This window comes from Rhincodon typus, chromosome 10 (genome assembly GCF_021869965.1).
Source record: "Rhincodon typus isolate 14 chromosome 10, sRhiTyp1.1, whole genome shotgun sequence".
NCBI classification, from domain to species: domain Eukaryota; kingdom Metazoa; phylum Chordata; class Chondrichthyes; order Orectolobiformes; family Rhincodontidae; genus Rhincodon; species Rhincodon typus.
The window spans coordinates 6,225,579-6,249,381 of NC_063341.1; the positions used below are offsets into that span (position 1 = coordinate 6,225,579).

Sequence of the window (23,803 nt, forward strand, 5' to 3'; positions counted from 1 at the left end):
AACCGTTTTCATTCTTTAGCTTTGCATTTTCAAGCAGTGCAGACCGAAGCCTGCACTCCAAATTCAATAGATATTCCTTCTTCTTCCTCCGGGACAGGCATGCTGATTCACGGTTCTTAATCATTCTTTCTTGGCGTCTTAGTGCATTTACCTATTAGGTAGCAATACAAAATGAATTTAAATAATTGAAAATCTTACAATTCCATGCTTAATTTGCGAGCAATCAAATCTTTGATTCCAAACTCATATCAACTTTGAGCAAACATTATGCTCCTTACTTCTGGCATTTTAGAAATTAGTCACATTGCACTTTTTAAGAATGCAATAATACATCATAATCAGATCTATAGAATAAGAAACTGGAGTTAGAGTGAGTTTTTTGACTCTTCACTCCTGATCCCAATTAATCTTCAATCTTAACTCCAAAAACCTTTAATGTCCCTAAATTTTCTAATTCCCTTTATACCCCAAAACTACTGATCTCTGCTTTAAAGTCTGCTTTTAGTTAAAACCTGAGATTATGAGAAAAGGGCAAAGGAGGAGGGGAAAAATAGTTTAATTTGAGGTGTCAGCAGAGGGATTCGTTATCAGTTTGGAGCTTTTACATGTGTGTTGAAGTGATTCTGTCAATGCTTTGAAAGGCATGAGAATAACATCCTTCCAGCACGAGATGAAAAAGGTAGAGGGGGTGGTTTCCAGTTCCGTTGAATGACCTGTAAATCCTCTGCATTTTGAAGGAATCTAAAGTACTCATTATCCAAGTTGCTAAAACTTGAAACAATTCCTCCTTTATTTTTATACTATCGGATATTTCACACTACCATTCCTCAACTACACCATCTGTTTTGTTCCTCACCGTTGTGATAATAGACATGAAGTGTTCAGTAAGAGCCATGCATAAATCTTATGCTTCCACAGACACATTAGCTTGCTGGACTGTAATATCACCTATACATGCTTAACTTATTCTTTTCCTTTTATGTATTTAGAAATAGCTTTTCACTTTCCTTGACCTTAACTTGTCAATATATTTTCACGTACATTTTACCCATGCACTTTCTGTACTTCCAAGGATACATAGCTTTGGGTTCTTGAAATCTTTATATAACTTGTTTTTAGCCTTACCCTACATGTTCTCTCTCTGATACACAGCTTTGGGAATTCTGTGATAATATTTTTTCTGAATTGTTTTCATCTCCTCCTCGAATGTATCTACTGCAAAAATGTTGATTTACTTTCAAATAGCTGTTACCAGTCCACTTTTGACAATCACATGTCAACTTAGGCCTTTCTTCAATTTCAAAAGCTTTACTCCTGGTCTTTGTCTTTTTTCCCATAATTGTTCTAAATCTAACTGAATTATATAATCAATTACACTAAAGTGCTCTCCCACTCACAGCCATTGCATCTGCCCTGGCTCATTCTGTAAATCCAAAATTGCCCATTCTTATTCACTCACTATACAGCAATTAAGTTTTCCTCTAAGCATTTCAAGGAGTCTGTGCCTCTATACCCATTATGTTGAACTTATCTTGGTTAGTTATAGTTCTGAAGAAGGGTCTCGACCCAAAACGTCAACTTTCCTGCTCCTCTGATGCTGCCTGGCCTGCTGTCTTCCTCCAGCTCCACAGTGTTATCATAGTTAGCGTTAGAAGGAGGCAGGCTGCCCTGAATGATAACATCCAATACGGGGAGCAGTCTCATGCTGTTGGCTTTATTCAGTACAACACACTAGCTAACTGAGCTAACCAACTACCACAATTCAACCAGTGCACTGTTACAAACATCCAGATGGCTTGTAGTCTAAACTGAAATATTTTATGCAACAGTTAAAGAGTTCTCCATAAGATTCACAACTCATCGAAGAGGAATATTAGCAGCTCTTACTCTCCATTATGCCTTATTTACTCTATTACAGTATGTATATAAACCAAATATCTCTTCTATAGTTTTCATCTTGTCAATACCTCATACTTAAGCAACTGGTCCAATTCTTCAATTGCCTTGCTTCAAGTAACTTTCTTTACAACTAATGTTAAACTAAATGTGAATGCAACTACTCTACATTTCATTTAGCCCCACGTTACCACAAAATTTCAAGGCAAAAATTACAGAAGTACTGAGGATGCTGAAAGAAAAACAGAAACTGCTGAAAAAAACTCAGCAGGTCTGGCATTTCGGGTCCAGTGGCACTTCTTCAGAAAAAAATCTGACCTCGTTAATAGTGCAACAAAGAACATGCTTCTGAAGAACTCACAGCAAAGGTTCAGGAAAGGGAAGGAGCAATGAACAGGCAACTTTGGAGGAAGGAGGGTTAAGGAGAGATATGTGAAGCACTAAAGAAATCTGAGAACAGGACAGGCTGCTCCAAAATGGCATTGGTTGGGTCACACACTCTTCTTTAGCCCCGACACAACTCTAGCTTGACACAAAGTGGGCATACTGGCCCCATAATATCTGAAAAGCTAAAATAAAGTGTTGCTGAAATGAGGCAATACAAAATGGGGACTTAGTGCATTCAATTCAGGATGTATTTCCATTATAACATTAGCCTTGGAAAGAAGCTGAGCTGTAAATGATGTTAATGACACACAATAACAAATTATAGTACTTTAATAGTTCTTGAATTTATTTCAATACTTGGGAGGATTTTTTGTTCTTTTTCAAAAAAGACTGCAGATTTTTTCCCCTCAATTAGTAATTCTCGAGGTGCCAGTGACCAAATAGTTTTTACTTTCCACCCTAAGTTATTCTGAGGACATAAAACATCAAAAGCATGGGACAAAGAGTTATATATATCAGGATGGGATATGGCAGCTTGCCTCCATGGAAAGATATTATGCAAAACATTTTGATTTCTATCAACAATCTGGCAGCTTTTACAGCTATGTTTTCTAGTGCTAATCCATAAATAAGCAGGCTTGTTTAATTCAAATTGACAATTTGACACAGTCGGATTTGAATTCAGAATAACTGAGCTGTAGCGGTCATGACTGACAACTATTTTAGAAATTTGCAGTAGAATCTAACAGTAACATTACGCAGCATTTAATCAAGTATCTTGACATAAAGTGCAAATATTCATTTGCTACAAGTAATAGCTTGAATAATTTCAATGTGAATTGCACAGTAGAATTGCGTTGACACATATTTAATCACCAGCGTGATGGATGTTAATCTTCAGTACTGTCTTAATCTTGAGAACTATATGGCTCGTCAGGCAAGCAGAAAATGAATGAAAAAAATCAGGGGTTTCAGAACCAAACCCAGGTTCCCTCTGGTAAAAGGATTGTGTTAATCCACTCCATGGTTGTCAGTTTGTTTCTCATACACATACCTAGAGCGTACTACGTTCTTGTCGTAACTTAGCTCGGAAACCACGCTGATTTCAATTGCCTCTGCAAACAGACCAAATGATAGACCACAATTTGTACAAGCAAAAAAGTCTCCAAGCAAATGATCATAATCCCCACCCAAAACATTTATGCATGTACTTCTTATATGATTGTTGTGAACCTTCTGCAAACCTTTTGATAATAGAGTCCCATTTTAAGATGCTCTGACAGCTGAGTATTCCTTGCTCAATCTAATTGATGAAACAGTTGGGAACAGAAAGCAAAATAACTGACTTTACACGAACTCCACACAGACTTCAAACTGTTTTGCTGATAATAAGTTAAAAAGGACAAAAGTGCAAAAGATCAGTCCATTCAACCAAAATCAAATGAACCAAGTCTCTGTCACTCTGCCGCTACTGGTTCCTAAGAATCAGAGTACCAATCTGTTACATTTATGCATATTACTGCAAACAAGAACTTTAAAATCATGAAGACATTAAATTAGCCAGCCAACAGATGCATGTAATTGGTAAGTCAGCATTGTGTGCTCACTCAACTGTCCATTCCTGAGAACATCATTAATTCCCACAACACACAGGGTTCTAATTAAATCTTAATGCCAGTCAGAGAAAGAGAGACAGGCAGACAGAAAGTGGATCATAAAAAAGGGTGTAAGCAAGAAATACACGTCTAAGTGCACGACCCTCCACGTGTCCTTGCATTTAGCTTTAAAACAGTATAAGCAGATAGCAACGGGAAAAAAAATTTTGATACTGAAGAAATGAGTTGGCGAGCTGGGTGGGGAGGGTGGTGAGAGGAAGGAAACATTTTATGTGGTAGGGAAAATATCCATTAATTTATGAATGTGAAATAACATCCAAAAGCCAAAACATGTATAGGTCCTCTGTGCAATGATCACCTTCGGAAGTACCCAGGATCTCTCTTTTCACAAGTATAAAAATACATTGTCTTTCAAGGTGTAGAAAAGTTAAAATTATTATTTCGAGCTTTGAAAGAATATAATCCTTACATCCTCAATTCTTCTGACGATTCACGAGTTTCTAGTTCGCGGTCCCCAGCCACCTCTTCTTTACCACAGACGTGCAATCCTTTTACACGTCTATCCCCCATCAGGATGGTCTCAGGGCTCTCTGCTTCTTCCTGGAAGAAAGACCTGAACCATCCCCAAGCACCACCACACTCCTCCACCTAGCTGAGCTCATCCTCACTTTGAAAAACTTCTCCTTTAACTCCTCCCACTTTCTTTAGGTCAAAGGTGCAGCTATGGGTATCCATATGGGCCCCAGTTATGCCAGTCTCTTTGTCGGGTATGCAGAAAATTCTTTGTTCCATTCCAACTCTGGCTACCACCCACAACTCTTTCTCCTATACATCGATAACATTATTGGTGTTGCTCCCCTCTCTCATCCAGAATTGGAAAAATTCATCAATTTTGCTTCCAATTTCCACCCAATTTCGCCTTCACCTGGTCATCTCTGACTTTTCCCTTCCCTTCCTGAACATTTCTGTTCCCATTACTGAGGACAGGGTGGCCACCACAAACCATCAACTCCCACAAGTTTCCTTGACCATACATTCTCGCCTTCTGCTTCCTGTAAAGACTCTATTTCATTCCTCTAGCTCCTCCATCTCCATCGCATCTGTTCCGATGATGCCAACTTTGACAAGAAGGCCTTTGAAATGTCCACCATTTCCCTCAACCAAGGATTCGCCACCACCATGGTTGACTAGCAGTCAGCTGTGTCCAACACATTCCCTGCACTTCAGCCCTCACCCCTCTCTTCCCTCCCACAACAGCGATAGGATCCCCCTCATCTTTACCTACCATCCCACCAGCATCTCTCTCCAAAGGATCATTAGCCACTATCTCCGCCACCTCCAGTGGGAGGCAACCATCAAACACATGCTCCCCTCCCCTTCCTTGTTAGCATTCCACAGGGACCATTCCCTCTGGGACACCTTGGTCCACTCCTCTTCCACTCCCAACACTACCTTATACCCTCACAGCACCTTCCCATGCAATCACAGAAGGTACAACACCTGCCCATTTGCTTCCTCCCTCCTCACTACCCCAGGCCTCAGACACACCTTCCAGATGAAGCAGCGATGATTTGCCTGCACTCCACTTAATCTGGTCTACTGTATTTACTGTCCACTATGTGGTCTCCTCTACACTGGGGACACAAAGTGCAGGCGAGTGACCACTTTGCAGATCACTTACATTCTGTTGCAAAAATGAACCTGGGCTTCCAGATGCCTGCCACGTCAATACACCATTGTGTTCCCTGGCCAACATCTCTGTCTCAGGCTTGCTGTAGTGAAGCTCAGTGCAAGCTGGAAGAATAACACCTCATTTGCTGCTTGGGAACCCTGCAACCTTCTGGTCTCTCTAGTTCAATAGTTTTAAATAAGCATCTTCACCCATGTCCTTACACCAACCCCCACGCAACAGGCCTTGTCACCACATGGGCTGTTACCCAAACCTCCATTGTCAGCCACTAACATTCCCCATTAGCAGCTATTCATTCTCCCAGGCTTACCGTTACGCATTCTTTTGTGTGTCCAACTGTTTTCACTCTTCTCTGGGCTCCAAATTCCACCTTTTGTTTACTATTTTCCCTTCTCTAGCATATATCCCAAACTTTTCCTTGGTACTATCAGTTCTGACAAAGGGTCACTGGACCCAAAACATTAACTCTACTTTCTCTCTACAGATGCTGCCAGACCTGCTGAGTTTTTCCAGAAATTTCTGATTTTGTTTCCGAATATAATCATTAAATTTGGTCTACCAAGATTAACCTTTTTTTTTTTTTAAAAAGGCCCACGAACATGATGGGATTATGCCACTAACAGTGGAGGAACTAACTTTTTCAATGGCAACACATCGATGTCGAAAAAGACAGAATTAGCGACTGATGACAAAGAGCCAAAAGAGTCAGAATCTACGAAGTAACAACTGAATCTTGGAAATGTATCAGCAGGACTTACATTAATAATATATGATGTGAAGAATGCGCACTGTCTCCAGTTCAAACCACTACACAGATTTTGATAAGAATACCAATTATCAATGATACAGTTTGGGAAGTAAACTCTCTCAAACATATCAAACTGAGTTGTCAACCATCAAGTACGAGGTTGATTAAGTAGCTGGATAAACAAATAAACCAATTTTCCATGGTATGGGCAAGATAAAGAAGCTTGCACTACAGTGCGCAATGTTGACTATATTGCAAAAGATATTCATTTCTTGAAAATATTGATAATTCTGGTACTTGGTTCTCCAGCTCTGCATTTAAACCCTTGGTGCTCTCCTTTGAGCTCCTCTCCTTCTAAAGGTCTGTCAATACGCGAGTTCCTCTTTCACCATTCTCTGCTTAAATCCTTGCAATCAGGATACCCCAGTAGCCAAAAGTCACCATCGCATGGCAATGATTTCTGCTTTATACCACTGCACTATTTTGTCTTTCAATGTTACATTTTGCCACCATTATCCAGAAACATGCAGTTAGTGTCAACTAGGTAGTTTTATGCCATCCACATCACGTTGGGAGGTCGTGTTGCAGCTGTACAGGACATTGGGCAGGTCACATTTGGAATACAGTGTTCAGTTCTAGTGTCTCAACTAGATGAAGGACATTGTGCAACTTGAGAGGGTGCACAAAGGGTTTACAAGGATGTCGCCAGGGTTTGAGCTATACGAAGAGATATAGACTGGGGCTATTTTCCCTGGGGTGTCGGAGGCTGAGGGTTTATAAAATCATGAGGGGCATGGATAAGGTGAACAGCCAAAGTCTTTTCCCAGGGTAGGGGAGTCCAAAACTAGCAGGCATAGGTTTAAAGTGAGAGGGGAAAGATTTAAGAGACCTGAGGGACAATATTTTCACACAGAGTGTGGTATGTGTATGGAATGAGCTGCCAGAGGAGACGGTGGAGACGAGAACAATTACAATATTTAAAAGGTATCTGCATAGGTATATGAATAGGAAGGGCTTAAAGGAATATGGGCCAAATGCTGGAAAATGGGGCTAGATTAATTTGGGATACCTGGTTGGCATTTACAAATCACTCAGTGGTTTCATTACTCCCAACTCAATATCTCTGTGAAACGCTACACTCTTATCCATTTCTGGCCTCCTGTGTAATCTCGCTTCCACTTCACCAGCAGCAATGAAGGTTTTTGCTGGCTCAGTCCTATTCTTCCATTTTCTCTAAACTTTGCCACTCTCTTACCATTTTTAGATGCTGTAAAGCCTATCATTTCAGTCATGTTTTCTGTGCATGACTTGACTTTGATTGCCTGTTGGCAGTTTTTAATTCATGAAGTGTTGTGGTAAAATGCAAATCTGTATAATTCATTAAGTTTGAAATATGATTTGCTCTCAAAGAATAAAAACATTGAGCACCGTTTAAAATCTAAAACGAGTATGATTTACATTTAAAAAGCACAAATTGTACTGGAATAGGTAAAGAGGGGAGGACAGAAGCATATTCCCATTGAGAAATTTTAACACTATGTATTTTCACTTCTGCAAATGAATAAAAACATTTTTGAGAAATTAGATTATAAGTTATATAAAGCACAATGATTCACACAATGTTGGGACCACAAAATGAAGAAATAGCTAATCAAAGCTAAGAAACACAGGCTATGAAATTAGTTCAGTATACATTCTGATGTGTTTTGTCATGACCTTAGAAAACAGACAGAAACAAAGCACAGGGCATGTTGCACAAGGTGGGCCAAAAAAAACAGTAGCTAAGTTTTATGAAAAAACATTGGGTGCTTGGAATCCATGGTAACTCGTTCCAAAGGCACTGCGCTCATTTAGATCACCGTCTACCTTTTGTTCAACGTGCTTGGTTTTAGACAATTTTCCAAAAAATTCCCAATATCAAAAAAAATCCATAAGATGAGCAGCAGGAGAGCTATTAATTTGGCCAGGTTACTTGTCAGTTCCAGAGAAAGAAATTGTCATCCAAATATTGCTGATTCAGTTCTCTCCTTTCAACTTTCTACAGGTTGAGGGATATGGTACTGCACATTTAAATCCCAAGTGATGATGGTATTGAACTAATTAATGTGTCATATCCAAGCCATTTACACAAATACCTGGGAACTACAATTGACAAGCAAAAACTTTTAAAGTAGTTTCAGGCATCTAACAATGAATACAAACTGACCAAGACTAGTGACAAAATCCAAGTCTTTTTCACCTTACTGTTCACAAGTGTGCACAGGTATCATGCAATGACTTCCTGACAAAAGTCGAGTACATCATAACCCTAGAATTACACAAGGCACAGGTTTGTCAACAAGGTTGTCCTTCAGATCAAATTATAACAAACATACGAAAAGGTCAAGTCATTTAAGATTTCATCAGGTGTGGAATTTTTCATCTTATTAATACTGTGAGAATGACTTCAGTGCTGTGTTACATATTTTCCACCTACAAAGCCAACACCACTTACTGTGTTATTGACTTAGCCTTCTCAGTGTGCTTTCTACAAATGCATACTTAACAACATTTGTTGGCAGAGCTTGTTTTCAATTTCAATAGCATTTTGGCTTCTCGTTAAAGCACTAATCATTTTTATTGATATTGACAGTTAAGTCACTCCCACATTCAAATGAATAAGGACTTGGCTTTGAAGTACTTGACTGCATCTGCCAATTTGGGAGAAACTTTATTTTAAAGTTTGTTAACTCAAAGCAATCCTCATTTGAAGCACTGGCAACAAAACCATGTTTCTAACCATAAAAACTGAACTGTTTAGTCAATTTTCTCCCTAAAAATTCCTTAAGAAAATTCCTCCTTAAGAAACCTCTTCTCCAGCAGAAGTATAATGGAAGGAAAGGCCTTCTTCAATGCTGTATCATTCTCAGATTTTGTGCACACGGAACCATCTGTAGACAATCAATCAATGAAGATGGTGACAAATTTGCAATATAGACGAGCCCAAGATAACATAAAACACAACATGCTGAAGGAAGATCAGTTGCCTCAGTGTCCCTGCCGTAATTCAATAGTCTGGACTAGGCTTTTCACCATGTTATATAAGCATGCAATTCATTTATTGTGAATGTTAACATGGTCTTATGTACTTAGCAGTTTTCCCTTAAATACATCAATCACTTGTTTCAACTACTGCTTGCAACATCAGGTTCCACATTCTAACCTGACTATAACATTTTAGAAAATGCAATCGTATCGATCAACACCTACAAAAGAAATACTATTCTCAAATAATTGACTGAGGCATGAATAAGAGCTGCAAACAAATTTGTTTGCATTAATAAATTTATTTGTGAGAGCTTTTAAAGTACATCCAGAGTCACAAAAGTGAAAAGTTTCCTTGTTTTTAAATGGAGTTTCTAACTTGTAAATATTGATCAGCCAAAATGTGAAGAGAATGCAACTTCAGCACAAAAAGTTCTGGTTTTGTCTGAACCTGGGAGATCTGAAATCAATGCCATTGGCTTCGTAAAGTTGAACAATATCATTTTCATTTCAACTTCATTTTATAAAAAGATGCAAGAACTCCATCCACCTGATTAGCAACAATAGACCTGTATTACGTTTCGCTTCCATATGATTCTCAAGACTACATCTTCATCCTAAGTAAGTTTACACAGTGGCACCTTAGCACAATGACTGCTATTATATCAAATCTTAAAGTGAAAATCCAAATTGTTTTTAAGTATCCACATTGTGTTGCACAGTTGCAAACTCAGATGAAATGAATTTTCATACTTCTCATATTACTGTCAAATAACCGCACAAAGTTCGAGGTCTTGTCACTGTACATGAGTGGAGATAAGTAGCTCAAAAATTCCAAAGTGCTGTGACTAGGCATTGATGGACAGAAACAGTAGTTTTCAAATTCCACAGTATTGTCACTGTTTGTAGAAGGTTAAGTAATAAGACTTAAAGTGGTTCAGTGGTTTACTAATGTCCATTAGAAAATTAAACTCCCATTTGGCCTACATGTGACTCCTGATCCACAGCAATGTAATTGACTATTAACTATTAACTGCCCTGTGGGCAATTAGGGATGGGCAATTAATGCTGGCTTAGCTATGAATGAACACAAAAAAGTTGTACATCTATAACAATATATAGTGAACCCCATTGTAATATATAAGCAGAGGGGACCAAGTGATCATACAGATTTACTTACTGGTGCAAAAATGTTGCAATTGTAGTCGGATTTCATAAATATTAACATATTAATTGGACTGGAAAACCTCTTTTGGGAGACATAAAGAAAACACCCTCCTTGTATGAGGACAATTAGATGAACAATCACGGGTTTAGGCACAATATTCATTGTTTTTAATTGGTTAAAAATTCAGCCATTTAGTGAGCATTTCAAAGTCATAAAGGTCACTGCTCCTGAGCTAAGGGAGAACATAACATATGAACGAGCAGTAGCAGTACACCACCTTGTGGCTTTCCAAACTGCTTCGCCATTCAATATTAATATGATTAAAAATGGAATTGAAGTCCAAGTTCAACAAAAATAAGTGAATAAAACAACTAAATAATGAATTAAAACTCATTAAAAATGGTAGTAAGGTGTTGTGTCAAAGCTGCAGTATGTGGGAGCTCAGTAGGTGATTCAAGGCAAACATATTTGCTCTAAATGTTTGAAGTTCAAGCAGCTTAGGCTCAGAGATTTTGAGCTGGAGGTTGAACTGCAGATACTGCAATGCATGAGACAGGAGGAAGTTTACCTGGATTTTTATACCAGGAGGTAGTCACATCTCTTCAGACAGGGCATTTTGATAGAGTCAATGTTCAGGGACAAGATGGTTTGACTGAAACTGGGGAAATGTCGCCTAGATGATGAATACATTTAATATTTTCAGGACAATTTCTTAGACCAGCATGTTATGGCACCAACCACAGAGCAGGCTATGCTACACCTGGGCGACTAGACCAACTATACTAGACAAAGACTACTACTTTGAATTTAAACGAAGGTAAGCAAGAAGGTATGAAAACAAAGCTAGCAAAAGTCAACTGTCACTTTAGGTTAAGAGTTAAGTCAATAGAGTTGCAGTGGCAAACAGCTAAAGGGATATTCCAAAAAGTGCAGAAAAGATACAACAAATATGAAAATGTCTAAGAGATGGATCTGCTGTGGCAAACTAAAAATGCCAAAGATAATATTAAATTCGAAGAAAAGACATAAGATTGCACAAAAGATAGGTGGCATGTCAGAAGACCTGTAAAAATATTAAAAACAGCCAAGAATGACTAAGATTAATGAGAGAAAAATTGGAGTATGAGCAAATGTTAGCCAAAAATATCAAAACAGATAAGAAAGGTTACTTCAGATGTTTAAAAAAAAGTTAACAAGGTAAGTGTTAGTACTATGGAAAAGGAGTCTGGGAATTAGTAATGGAGGATAAAGAGATTACAGATGAATTGAACAGCTAGAGAGGGTATAAGTTGTATCCCAGAAATAGCTGCAAATCAGGAACTGAATGGGAGGGAGGAACTCAAGGAAATTACGATCGTCCGGAAAGTGGTACCAAATAAATTGATGGAACTGCAAGTTGATAAGTCTCCAGGTCCTGATGGATTTAATCCTAGGTAGCGAGATAATTGATGCATTGGTTTTACTTTTCCACAACTTATTACATTCAAGGAAGGTTCCGCTGGATTGCAAAATAACTAAAGTAATGTCTTTATTCAAAAAGTGAGACAAAAAGAGGGAAACTACAGACCTAACAGCTTAACATCTGTCATACAGAAAATGTTATAACAGGGACACGTGGATAAGATCAAAGCAGAGCCAACATAATTTTGTCAAAAGGAAATCATGGTGAACTAATCCATTGGGGTTTTTTGAAAAAGGGGATCCAGTGGATGTTTTGCACATAGATTTCCAGAAGGCATTTGATAAGGTGCAATATCAAAAGTTATTGTGGAAAACAAAAGCTCATGGTGCCAAAGTAACATATTGGCTTGGACAGAAGATTGGCTGGTCAACAGGAAGCAGGGAGTCAGAATAAATGGATCTTTTTCAGGCTAACAGAATGTCATAAGTAAATGTACCAGGGGTCAGTCAGTACTGGTGCCTTAATGCTTTACAATTTATATTAAAATATTTTGGATGAAGAGATCAAAGGTGTGGTAGTTAAATTTGCTGATGACACAAAGATAGGCAAGAAAGTGAGTTGGAAAGAGGACAAAGTGCCGAGAAAGGGATGCAGTTTGTTGAGGTCAATGGAAAAAAGAGCTGGTAAATGGAGAATAATGTGGCAATATGTGATACTGTTCATTTGGCAGAAAAAATAAGACCATAACGACGAGCAGTTGCAGAGCTCGAAAATGCAAAGTGATTTTGGTATTCTAGCGCATGAATCACAGAAGGTTAGTGTGCACTTACAGCAAGTAATCAGAAAAGTTAATGGAATGTTATGCTTTATTCTGAGTGGAATTGAATGTAAGAGCAGGGAGGTTATGCTTCAGTTATACAGGCCATTTGAGAGACCACAGCTGGAGTACTATGTACAGTATTGGTTACCGTGCTTACAGAAGGAAATTAATGTGTTGGAAGTAATTCAAATAAGGTTTACTAAATAAATACCTAGAAAAAGAGCAGACTGAGTTAAGAAGAAAAGCTAGACAGGTTAGGCCGGTATCATCTGGAGTTCAGTTAGGTCAGAGGTGACTCTACCAGTGACAGTACCACTGCATCTCAAGAATCCCCTTCATATTCTTTCAATGAGATCACCAATCATTCATCTCAACCACAGAGAAGAGAAGCCCAATTTATTCAAGCATCTCACAAATGAACACCATTACCAGGAACCAATCCAGTGAACCCTCTCTAAGCCTCAACTGACACAAATATAGCCTTCAAAACATATGAAAAGCAAATTGCCCACAGTACCCCAGATGTGGTCTTACCAAAGACCTATACAACAGCAAAATTCCTTATTTGTGCATTCCAATTGTCTTGCATTAAGAGATAATACACATTTACCTGTGAACTGTTTACCACACTTCATATGCTAACTTATGTGTGCCTTATACAAATACACTCAGGTTGCTCTGAACAGCAGCATTTACAAGTTTCACACTTCCTACTCTTAAACAAAAGCGACTAATATCACTTCATCATATTAAATGCCATCTGGTTGTCCACAGAAATAATCTGCCTTAATTCTCTGCGGAGAGAAACAAACGTAGACTGACAAAGGATAAAACTTGGCCGTGACCACTTTGTCCCACAGAAAAAATTCATACAGCAAATTTCGTGGTGAGCCAATGTAAACCAAAGCATCAAAATATAAATCCCAAGCATTATCTCCACGTTAGGGAATAAGGATAATCCCTGAAATTACAGGCCAGTTAGTCTTACGTCAGAGTGGGCAAATTATTGGAAAGGGCTCTGAGAGATAGCATTTATGATCACTTGGAAAGGCACAGTTTGATTCGTGATAGTCAGCATGGATTTGTGAGGGGTAGATCATGCCTCACAAACCTTATTGAATTCTTTGAAGAGGTGACCAAACACGTGGATGAAGGTAGAGCAGTAGATGTGGTATACATGGATTTAAGTAAGGCGTTTGTTAAGGTTCCCCATGGTAGGCTCATGCAGAAGGTAAGGAGGCATGGGATAGGGGGAAACGTGGCAGATTGGATTCAGAATTGGCTGACCCTTAGAAGACAAAGGGTGGTAGCGGACGGAAAATATTCAACATGGTGCTCAGTTACAAGTGGTGTACCACAAGGATCTGTTCTGGGTCCTCTTCTATTTGTGATTTTTGTAAATGATTTGGATGAAGGAGTGGAAGGGTGGATTAGTAAGTTCGCGGACGATACAAAGGTGGGTCGTGTTGTGGACAGCGCGGAGGACTGTTCTAGGTTACAAAAGGACATTGATAGGATGCAGAGCTGGGCTAAGAAGTGACAGATGGAGTTTAACCCTGAAAAGTGAGGTGATTCATTTTGGAAGGACAAACTTGAAAGCAGAATACAGGGTTAACGGAAAGATTTTTGGCAGTGTCGAGGAGCAGAGGGATCTTGGGGTTCATGTCCACAGTTCCCTGAAAGCTGCCACCCAGATGGATAGAGTTGTTAAGAAGGCGTATGGTGTGTTAGCTTTCATTAATAAAGGGATTGAGTTCAAGAGCCGTGAAGTTATGCTCCAGCTATACAAAACCCTGGTTTGGCCATATCTGGGGTATCGTGTCCAGTTCTGGTCACCTCATTACAGGAAAAACGTGGAAGCATTGGAAAAGGTGCAGAGGAGATTTACCAGGATGTTGCCTGGAATGGAGGGAAGGCCTTACAAGGAAAGGTTGAGAGGGCTAGGGCTTTTCCCTTTAGAACGACGAAGGATGAGAGGTGACTTGATGGAGGTGTACAAAATGATCAGAGGTATAGATACAGTAGACAGCCAGAGACTTTTTCCTCGGGTGGAGGTAGCTATTATGAGGAGGCATAGTTTTAAAAAGTGAGTGGAGATAGATATAGGGGAGACGTCAGAGGTAGGTTCTTTACTCAGAGAGTGGTAGGGGCGTGGAATGCATTGCCGGAGAGGGTAGTGGAGTCGGCCTCGTTGGGGCATTTAAGCGGCTATTAGATAGGCATATGGATGATGGTATAAGATAGGGGTGGAGGTCAGATAGACCTTAGGATTAGGGTAAAAGTTCGGCACAACATCGTGGGCCGAAGGGCCTGTACTGTGCTCTACTGTTCTATGTTCTATTGAAGTCTCCCATGTTCAGGCATTGGCCTTATTTTCAGATCCCGCTTCACAAAATTCCTCAGCTAGGTCTCTCTTAAAACCCATGAATAGAACAATGTTTTCAATTGCCTCTCACTCTTTATGTCGATGATCAGCATCCCATCTTCAAAATGAAGCAACTTGTGTCACATTTGGTCTTTGAAAAAACCAGTTGATTGGATGGATTACTTCAGAACTTAGGGAACTGACTGTTAACAAAGCAACTAAGCACATCCATCACATATCAAATAAATCTATTTCCATCAATATCACACAATACCAGGTTATAGGCCAACAGGTTTATTTGAAAACACAAGCTTTCCAAGCCTCACTTCTTCTTCAGGTGTTAGCGAGAGAGGTGGTATCAGACACAGAATTTATAAGTAAAAGATCAAAGGGTCACACCACTAATGAAGATGTACTAAACAAGCCTAAGATGCTGTTAAATCTTTAATCAGTTAGAAGGTTTTAATTAATTAATGTGTAAATGAAAATCCCCGAATTCCTTTGAAGTCACTGTTCTCAGAGAACTAAAGGTTTTATCAGTGTATAGAAGAGGTGACATTTTGGGTCAGACAATCTACGTTAGGTGGTGAGGTCTTTGTTTAGAATCTGTTTGTGTTTTGGTTTGGAGTCAGACTGGTTTTATTTCTAAAGTAGGAATTTATAAAATGCCACATTGCTTGACCGTCTATAAATTGTGTTGCTTTTGAACAAAACAGAATGTGTCTGCATATACAAGTTCACCTCATAGATTCACATGTGGCTCTGTGTGCGTGTGTGCACAACCATGAGAGTGAGTGTGTGTGAGGGAGACAGTGCGAGTGTGTGTGGGGGGGAAAGAGAGAGTGTGGAGGGGAACAGAGTGTGTGTGTGCATGTGTGAGGGAGTGTGTGTGTCTGTGTGTGTTAAGGGCGCACACACATGCACACAGAGCCATATGTGAATCTATGGGGTGAATGTGTATTTGCAGATACATTCTAATTTGTTCAAAAGCAACACAATTTATAGACAGTCAGTCAATGTGGCATTTTATAAATTCCTACTTTAGAAACAAAACCAGTCTGACTCCAAACCAAAACACAAACAGATTCTAAACAAGGCCTCATCACCTAACATGCATCGTCTAACCTAAAATGTCACCTCTTCTTTACAGTGACAAAACCTTTAGTTCTCTTAGGACAGTGACTTCAAAGGAATTTGGAGAATTACATATACATATTAAAACCTTTCAACTAATTAAAGATTTAAAAGCATCTTAGGTTTGTTTAGTACATCCTCAGCAGTGGTGTGACCCTTTGATCTTTTACTTATAAATTCTGTGTCTGATACTACCTCTCTCACTAACACCTCGAGGAGGAGTAAGGCTCCGAAAGCTTGGTGTTTTCAAATAAACCTGTTCGCCTTTCACCTGGAGTCATATGATTTGTGGCCTTGTTCACCCAAGACCAACACCGGCACCTCCACATTATAATCAGTATCACCGCATGGTCAAACAAGTCAGTGGGACACACAGTAGCACCGAAGTATCTGAAGTCACGTTCAATTTAATCATTATACTCTGCATGCTTGCATATAAGGGGAGGCAGTGACATAGTGACAGTGTCGCTGGACTAGTAATCCAGAACCCAGGCTAATATTCTGGGCACAGGGGTTCAATTCCCATCTTGACAGATGGTGAAATTTGAATTCATTAATAGCAGATTTTTTAAAAAGCTAACCTAATGACACTGTAGACTGTTGTAAAGACCCATCTGATTTCCTAATGCCCTTATAGCAAAAAGGAAAGGAAATCTCTCCAGTTCTGAAGAAGAGTTATTGGACTTGAAACATGAATTCTGTTTCTCCAGATGCTGCCAGACATGCTGATTGTCTCTATATTGTCTGTGTTTGCTTCAGAATTCCAGCATCTGCATTATTTTGCTTATCTGAGAGATGTCCACAATTGTATAGGCCAATTACAGAGAATTCCTACAATTGGTCAAAATGTAACATTAGCATTTCCTAACAAGAGTACAGTTAAACTTATTTACGGACACACGATCTAATTGGCAATAGAGAGCAGACAGAAATCTGTCAGGATGAAAAGAAATGCAGTCACTCAGAGAGATAGCAAGAACTGCAGATGCTGGAGTCAGAGTCAATATAATGTGGAGCTGGAGGAACACAGCAAGTAAGGCAGCATCAGAGGAGCACGAAAGTCAACGTTTTGGGTCAGGACCCTTCATCAGAGCAATGACTATGCTTCCCACTGTAATCTCAACAGCACAATGCCACAAAATGACAACTATTTCTAAAGGTTAATCTTTTTATTTCAAAAAAGTGGAATATCTCATGTCTAAGGACAACAGTATGATAGTAGCACAGGCTGATAGGAAATATTCAATTGTTTGAAATCATTAGGCTTCAGTTTCTAAAGTAATGATGGTAAATTCATCACCAGCCCCATTGTGCTTTTGTTTCCTTTTTGAATATTGATTTAAGCAGTACAAGAATACTATGAAGACTACGACTTAGAACTCTAGTGTGAAATAAATTTCTTTGAATAACAAAAAAGTTATGGTTTAGAAAGTGGCCATTCAAATCAACTGGTCCATGCAAGCCTTTTGTGGCACCTTACTTATCTCACCCTCTATGTCAGCTTACATTCCTGCTCTTTCCTCAATGCTCCAGCTTTCCCAAAATGGCACCTAAGCAATTCACCCCAACTGTTCACTATGGTATCAATATTCCCAGGGATTTGAAGTAAAGATGATTCTCTTTAATCACTTGCTGGATTTATTGGTGAGGGTCTGATTTTGATGATATGTAGTTTTGGATGCCATCACAAACGAAAACATATTCTTCATATGTACTCTGACAAATCGTTTACTAAACTTTAACATCTCCATCAGATTACCACTCAATCTTAGAGAAAACTGCCATCAGTCTGTTCAGTTTTTCCTTATCAACAATCCAACAAGTCCTGGAATCATCCGTGTAAATTTCTTTAACACCTCTTCTTTTTTTAAACTACATTTCCAGGGTCCCCAAGTATAGGCAAACCAAAGATTAATACAAATTGAACGTGACTTGCATTCTTTTCAATTCTACTCTCCAAGAAATGTTTTGTTTCCATTTTAATGGCCATGTTGACCGGCATATTATTTCTGAAAAATCGGCTGGAAGACCTTGCTCCAGTCCCCACAGGAAACATTGTGCAAGGTGGATGTGGCACCTTATTTCTCCCACTAACATGTACCACTTGACAAATAGATTTAAGTGCAAGGTTGAGTTAATAAAAAAACTATTGCTTAGAGGGCTTCCGTTCAATGACTCCCAAGCAGCTCACTCAAATGACCACAAGTCATTTTCTACAATCAAAGTTGAATGACTTTGACTGTTGTTCATTTTTCACAAGTGACACGAAAAAAAAATTGACATTGGCCAATGCAGAAATCCAGTCTTTTTTGGAAGACTTGCCTGGATTCAAAAAAAATGTGCACCCATCAGTGTCCAACATTTTTCAATTTTTCCTCAGAATTCCAACTATGTCTTTGCCTAGTGCACCATCTACAGGATACAGTGACTGATGCGCAAAACACTTGAATACTGTTACTTAACCCACTGACTTGACAAAATTTGCTATGACTGTAGTTTACAGTTGGTACACCATGATGCTGAATTTTTCTATAATAATGAAATTAAATTACTGAAGGGAATTTCTCTCTGTTCAGTTACATGCATAAACTTCATATGGGATTCGGAGCTCACAGCAGACTTTATCTTTCGGTGTCTCTATGCTTCCAGTACCTCAAATTCTCCAAGCTCCAATATAAAGTACCCAATTCTAAAATGCTCTTCCTCAGATTTGAGATTCAAATTCAGTGCTGTCAGCTCAGTGACATGCTAGACCACAATGTTGGATGTTCCACCCTGCTTCTGAATGAAGATCAGGAAATTCTCATGCAAATGGAGCTCTTACACCTGCAATCAGAATGAATCAGCTTTAGACCTGGAAGCTGATGCAATCTCACATCCAGCAAAATCTGCAATTCATTCTGCAGGAACAGAGACAGGAGTATCTATGACTAAAGATCTGAAGGGAGATCACAGAATTCCTACAGTGCAGCTCGAAGCCATTTGGATCATCGAGACTGCACTGATCCTAACAGCATCCCACCTTATCCCTGTAACTCTACGTTAACCAAGTTAACCCACCTAACCTACATTCTATGGGGCAATTTAGCACAGTCAATGCACCTAACCTGTACATTTTTGGACTGTGGGAGGAAACTGGAGCACCAGGAGGAAACCCATGCATACACTGGGAGAACGCGCAAACTCCACACAGACGTCCAAGGCTAGAACAGAACCTGGATCCCCAACACTGAGGCAGCCATGCTAACCATTGAGCCACTGTGTGTTTAGGATATCTGGACAACCACCTTAGTTGGTCACACTTGATTTAGCTTGTGCTACCCATATAAATGTTGATAGAGCACAGGTATCAGTCTGTGATGCCAACAAAACTGAACACAGGAGCTGTAAATGATGCTGGTTATGATTTTTGTATTTTAGTTCCTATAACACAGCATCTTTAGTGATGAAATAGATTTATAGGTAAGAAACATCATTAGTTCTTTCCTTTCTTCGTTGCTATCAAGAGCCTAATGGGTGCATGGTGTAAACTACTCAAAGGCTGGTGTCCAAATTCGAAATTTGTAAACTCCCTATCCAGGTTATGGCTGCAATGGCCATTCAGGACATTGAAGGTCCTGCCATAAATCAGCTTTTTTTTGTTGCAAACTAAATTTAAAATTTCTATTCTGCTACTTTTGAGAAGAGTATGATTCTGTTTCAACAGGAATTCCTTTGTTGGCCCCAGCCCCTGCACAGGCTTCTCTGACTCTTCACTTGCTTTGAAGTCTCAGGTGAAGACCTGTTGCCTCAATGTCCTAGTTAGACTAAAAAAAATGACAGAAATAGAATGCTAAAACAGTGAACCAGGAAAACAATAGAGATGGTATACACAGCGTTAACAGTGAATCACACTGATACTGCGCACAAGCAAGCACTTAGTTACTATAGCTGACAAACCACTTCAATATACCAGCCCACAAAACAATGCACAGAAAATAAAGTGTGTCTTAACGCTGCAGATTCAGATTATGAATTAAAAAGAAAGATAATTAAACTAATTGTCCATCACACATCTGTGTGCTCCTTCTCACTGTTCTGAAAGAATGCGGTAACAAGTACATTCACAAGTTTTTTTTATTGTTAAAGAAGGGTTTTATCTATCCTCGAGTCAACCAATTGTTTAGCTGCAATAAATACGCATGGAGTCCGTTATCACAATGTCAGTGAATATGATCAGCAATAAGAATGATGAACTTTCATCATTTACCTAACAGGCGCACTGTTTGTAACTGAATAATGAGGACTCAAAAACAAAGCAGAATTTGATATTTCACAAGCATAAATGGCAGCTCGGTATGACAGCAAATGTGAAATTGCATAAGTTATTGAACTGAAAGCACAGGTTCAGCTCAGATGATCAGTTTGACTTGGACTTAATCTGTTTGAAACTGATACCCACACTTGCTCTAGTCTCACCGTCCCATTAGGACCTGGATGCAAGAAATATTTTTTATTTTATTGCTTGACTTCATCTAATTAAAGAGACAGCTTTTGATTTCCACATGTTTCGAATTCATATCCATCTTATGACTTCTGAAATAGAAGATTTTAAAATACTAATTAATAGTTAAATATGAGAGTTCTTTTAGAATAATATGGTCACTGTCTTCAATTTTCTGTGTACAATTCCCTCTCTGCCTCCCTTCAACCTGTCATTACATCTCAGTCTCTTCCTGGCAGAGATGTCAGCCTATTCCAGACCTTCTGTGTCCCAGTTTCTCTTTGTCCATATAGTTCTGTCTGAACTAACTCCCTAGATCCACTTGTAATTCACTTGGCCCTGTCTCCCGCTCCCATTTTCTCATAGGTAGAAACTTATTAAGAACGGAAACGATCAAGCCTGCCAAAAGCAAATTTGAAGTACAAATCCTCTTAAAGGTTCCTCCCAACAAAATTTCAAACCTCAAAGCAATAGGCTTTGAGCCTAGCTTGACAGGCAGTCAGTTCTTTGTCCTCGGTGCTGTGTAAATTGTAGAATCCCTGGAGTGGGGAAGCAAGCCATTTGGCCCATCGAATCCACACTGACCCTCTCAAGAGCACCCACCCAGACCCAGCACCCCCTCTCCTCCCCACTCTATCCCTGTAACCCTGCATTAACCTTGACTAATCCACCTCGACTGCACATCCCTGGGCACTATGGACAATTTAGCACAGCCAATCCACCTAAACTGCACATCTTTTGACTGTGGGAGAAACTGGAGCACCTGTAGGAAACCCACATGGATATGGGGACAACATGTAAATGGTCTATCAACTCTGATTTCTGCAGCTCTAGATTTTTCAGGCCCAAAACCAACTACACCAATCCTCCCAATTACTTAAACTCTCACAAGAAGAGACAAATCAGAGATACCCAGTGAAGGATGTTTCATTTTCCTGGTCTTTTTATGCCTGCAAGCTTGAGGCATGTTAGTTTTTGAGGAATTTTTAGGAGAACTGGGATTTCAAATCTGCTTTTGACAAGCTAAGTATGAAATGGGCTGGCAAAATTTTTCAAAGCTATTTTGTTCTAAAACATTTCAGTTTGCAGAGATGGCTGGATGTGGGTGGGGCACTAACTTCATCAGGGAAACTTCATAAGGTCATCTTCACCTTACTGTAAACATGCACAACGATTTTAAGTATCACCTTTACTTGCAAGAGGGCACTACTCACTTACTTCATGGCAAAATACTCAGTGGATCTTGTCACCATATCTGCAGGAGCTGAGCCCTGGGTAACTACTTAATATCCTCTCCTCTCTGAAGCAGAGGAATTGAAAAATAATGAGGAACACTGCAAACAATGTGGAGTGAGAGTATACTTCTTTGCTTTCCCATACCTCAGCATCTACATGAGAAAAGTCATCAAAATCACTGAAAAAATGCAGATCAGGAAATAAAATATTGCATTATAACATCATCTCCGATAGCATCTACACACAGGGAAGCTGACACTGTTTAGAGATTGTTGGGAAAATATGAGTACTTTTGATTTAACCTATCAGCATAATCACTTTAATCTCATGCAGAGAAGCTCTGACTCATACCACTATTCCTTGCCTCCAAGGTAATAAGTAAAAATGCATGTCCGCACTGAAAAGGATTGCAAATCCAATGGGAAAGTTACAAAGTGCCTTAAAGTTTTAAAATTCCTCATGTTTTGCAGAATGACATGCTGGCAAATAATTGAATTGAATTTGTTTCAAATACACAAATAATCCCTGAAGCAAACTGTAACTGTTGTATATCTCTCACCCTCCTCAGTTCTGAGAAACTGAAGAAATGTGTATACTAAAATGTTATCATCATGCGAAGCTAATAGGCAACTTTCAAAGGAAGAACACATCATCTTCACATTGGAATAGTTGCTGATGAATAAGTACAAGAGTAAGTCTGTGAATGTATTTATTCTGAGGAAAAATCCCTCAACAAAGCCAACAATCTCAAAATCTGGAGTGCCTAATACAATGGCTAGAACCATTTGGTCCAAATACGCTGCAATTATTATCTCATTAATTGAAAAATAATTTTTGTTTAGTGTTGTGACTCATCACTCAAAGAATGCTTAAAGAATACACAGGACCCAAGTGACCCCCTGTTTACTTACTGCAAGAGATTCATTTCCAATTATTATCTATCTCGCCTCTCTGAAGTGATCAAAAAATAACATACTTCTTCTCAACTAAAATCCATCATTGATTTATTTCTGATTGCTGGCCTAACTCCACATATTGTCCTCTTGCATTTGATTCCCACATGCAGCCTGCATGGAATTTTTCTTGAAACCACTAGATCCCTTTTGTTCATAAACCCTGCTTTGAATTGAGGAGTGACCGTTGAAACAATGAACTGGACAGACTTCTAATGACTACAACTGGGGAAAACCTCAGTGTAATAACATAGCTAAGTCACCAGCAAACATCATAGCTAAATGTCCAAACTAATACTAAATTGATGTTCAGATTTTCTAATACCATAAGTCTAACATTTACTCAACTATAGAGTCTGGTGAAAACTCATGAGCTTGAGGTGTTTAAATATATGCTGACGAGCATTAAATGGGGTTTCACTTGAACACATACGAAAGCAGACACAAACTGTGATGCGTTTGAGTTAAGAGGTATATACTTTCAAGTTTCACTCTGTAAATATAAGTCAGAATGACTCAAGATTGGCTTTAGTATCCTTCAGCAGCTAGTATTCTTCAGCAGATAGCATCCCAGAACAGAACACATGCACTCTACAATTGAAAAAGGAACATTTCATGAATTCCTTGACCGGAACCTCAACATAATTTGCAGTCTTCATGAAGGAAAAGTATTACGTCATCTCATTAATTTACAACATGGTGATTGACATTGGTACTGTTTGCACTCAGAAAGACAATATGTCATTTCTAACAGGAACAGTACACGATAGTGTAACACACAAATGAATAAGGAGATAGTAGGAACTGCCGATGCTGGACAATCTGAGATAGCAAGGGGTCGAGCTGGATGAACACAGAAGGCCAAGCAGCATCAGAGGAGC

General features: G+C 39.1%; 1 protein-coding gene across 1 annotated transcript in view; it reads right to left on the reverse strand.

Moving 5' to 3' along the window:
• LOC125484216 (cyclic AMP-dependent transcription factor ATF-6 alpha-like) overlaps window positions 1-23,803 on the reverse strand; it is a 65,682-nt gene that overhangs the window by 1,932 nt on the left and 39,947 nt on the right. The window contains exon 8 of the mRNA XM_048602021.1: window positions 4-151. Coding sequence (XP_048457978.1) covers window positions 4-151 — 148 coding nt within the window. The remainder of the gene's footprint in view (window positions 1-3; window positions 152-23,803) is intronic.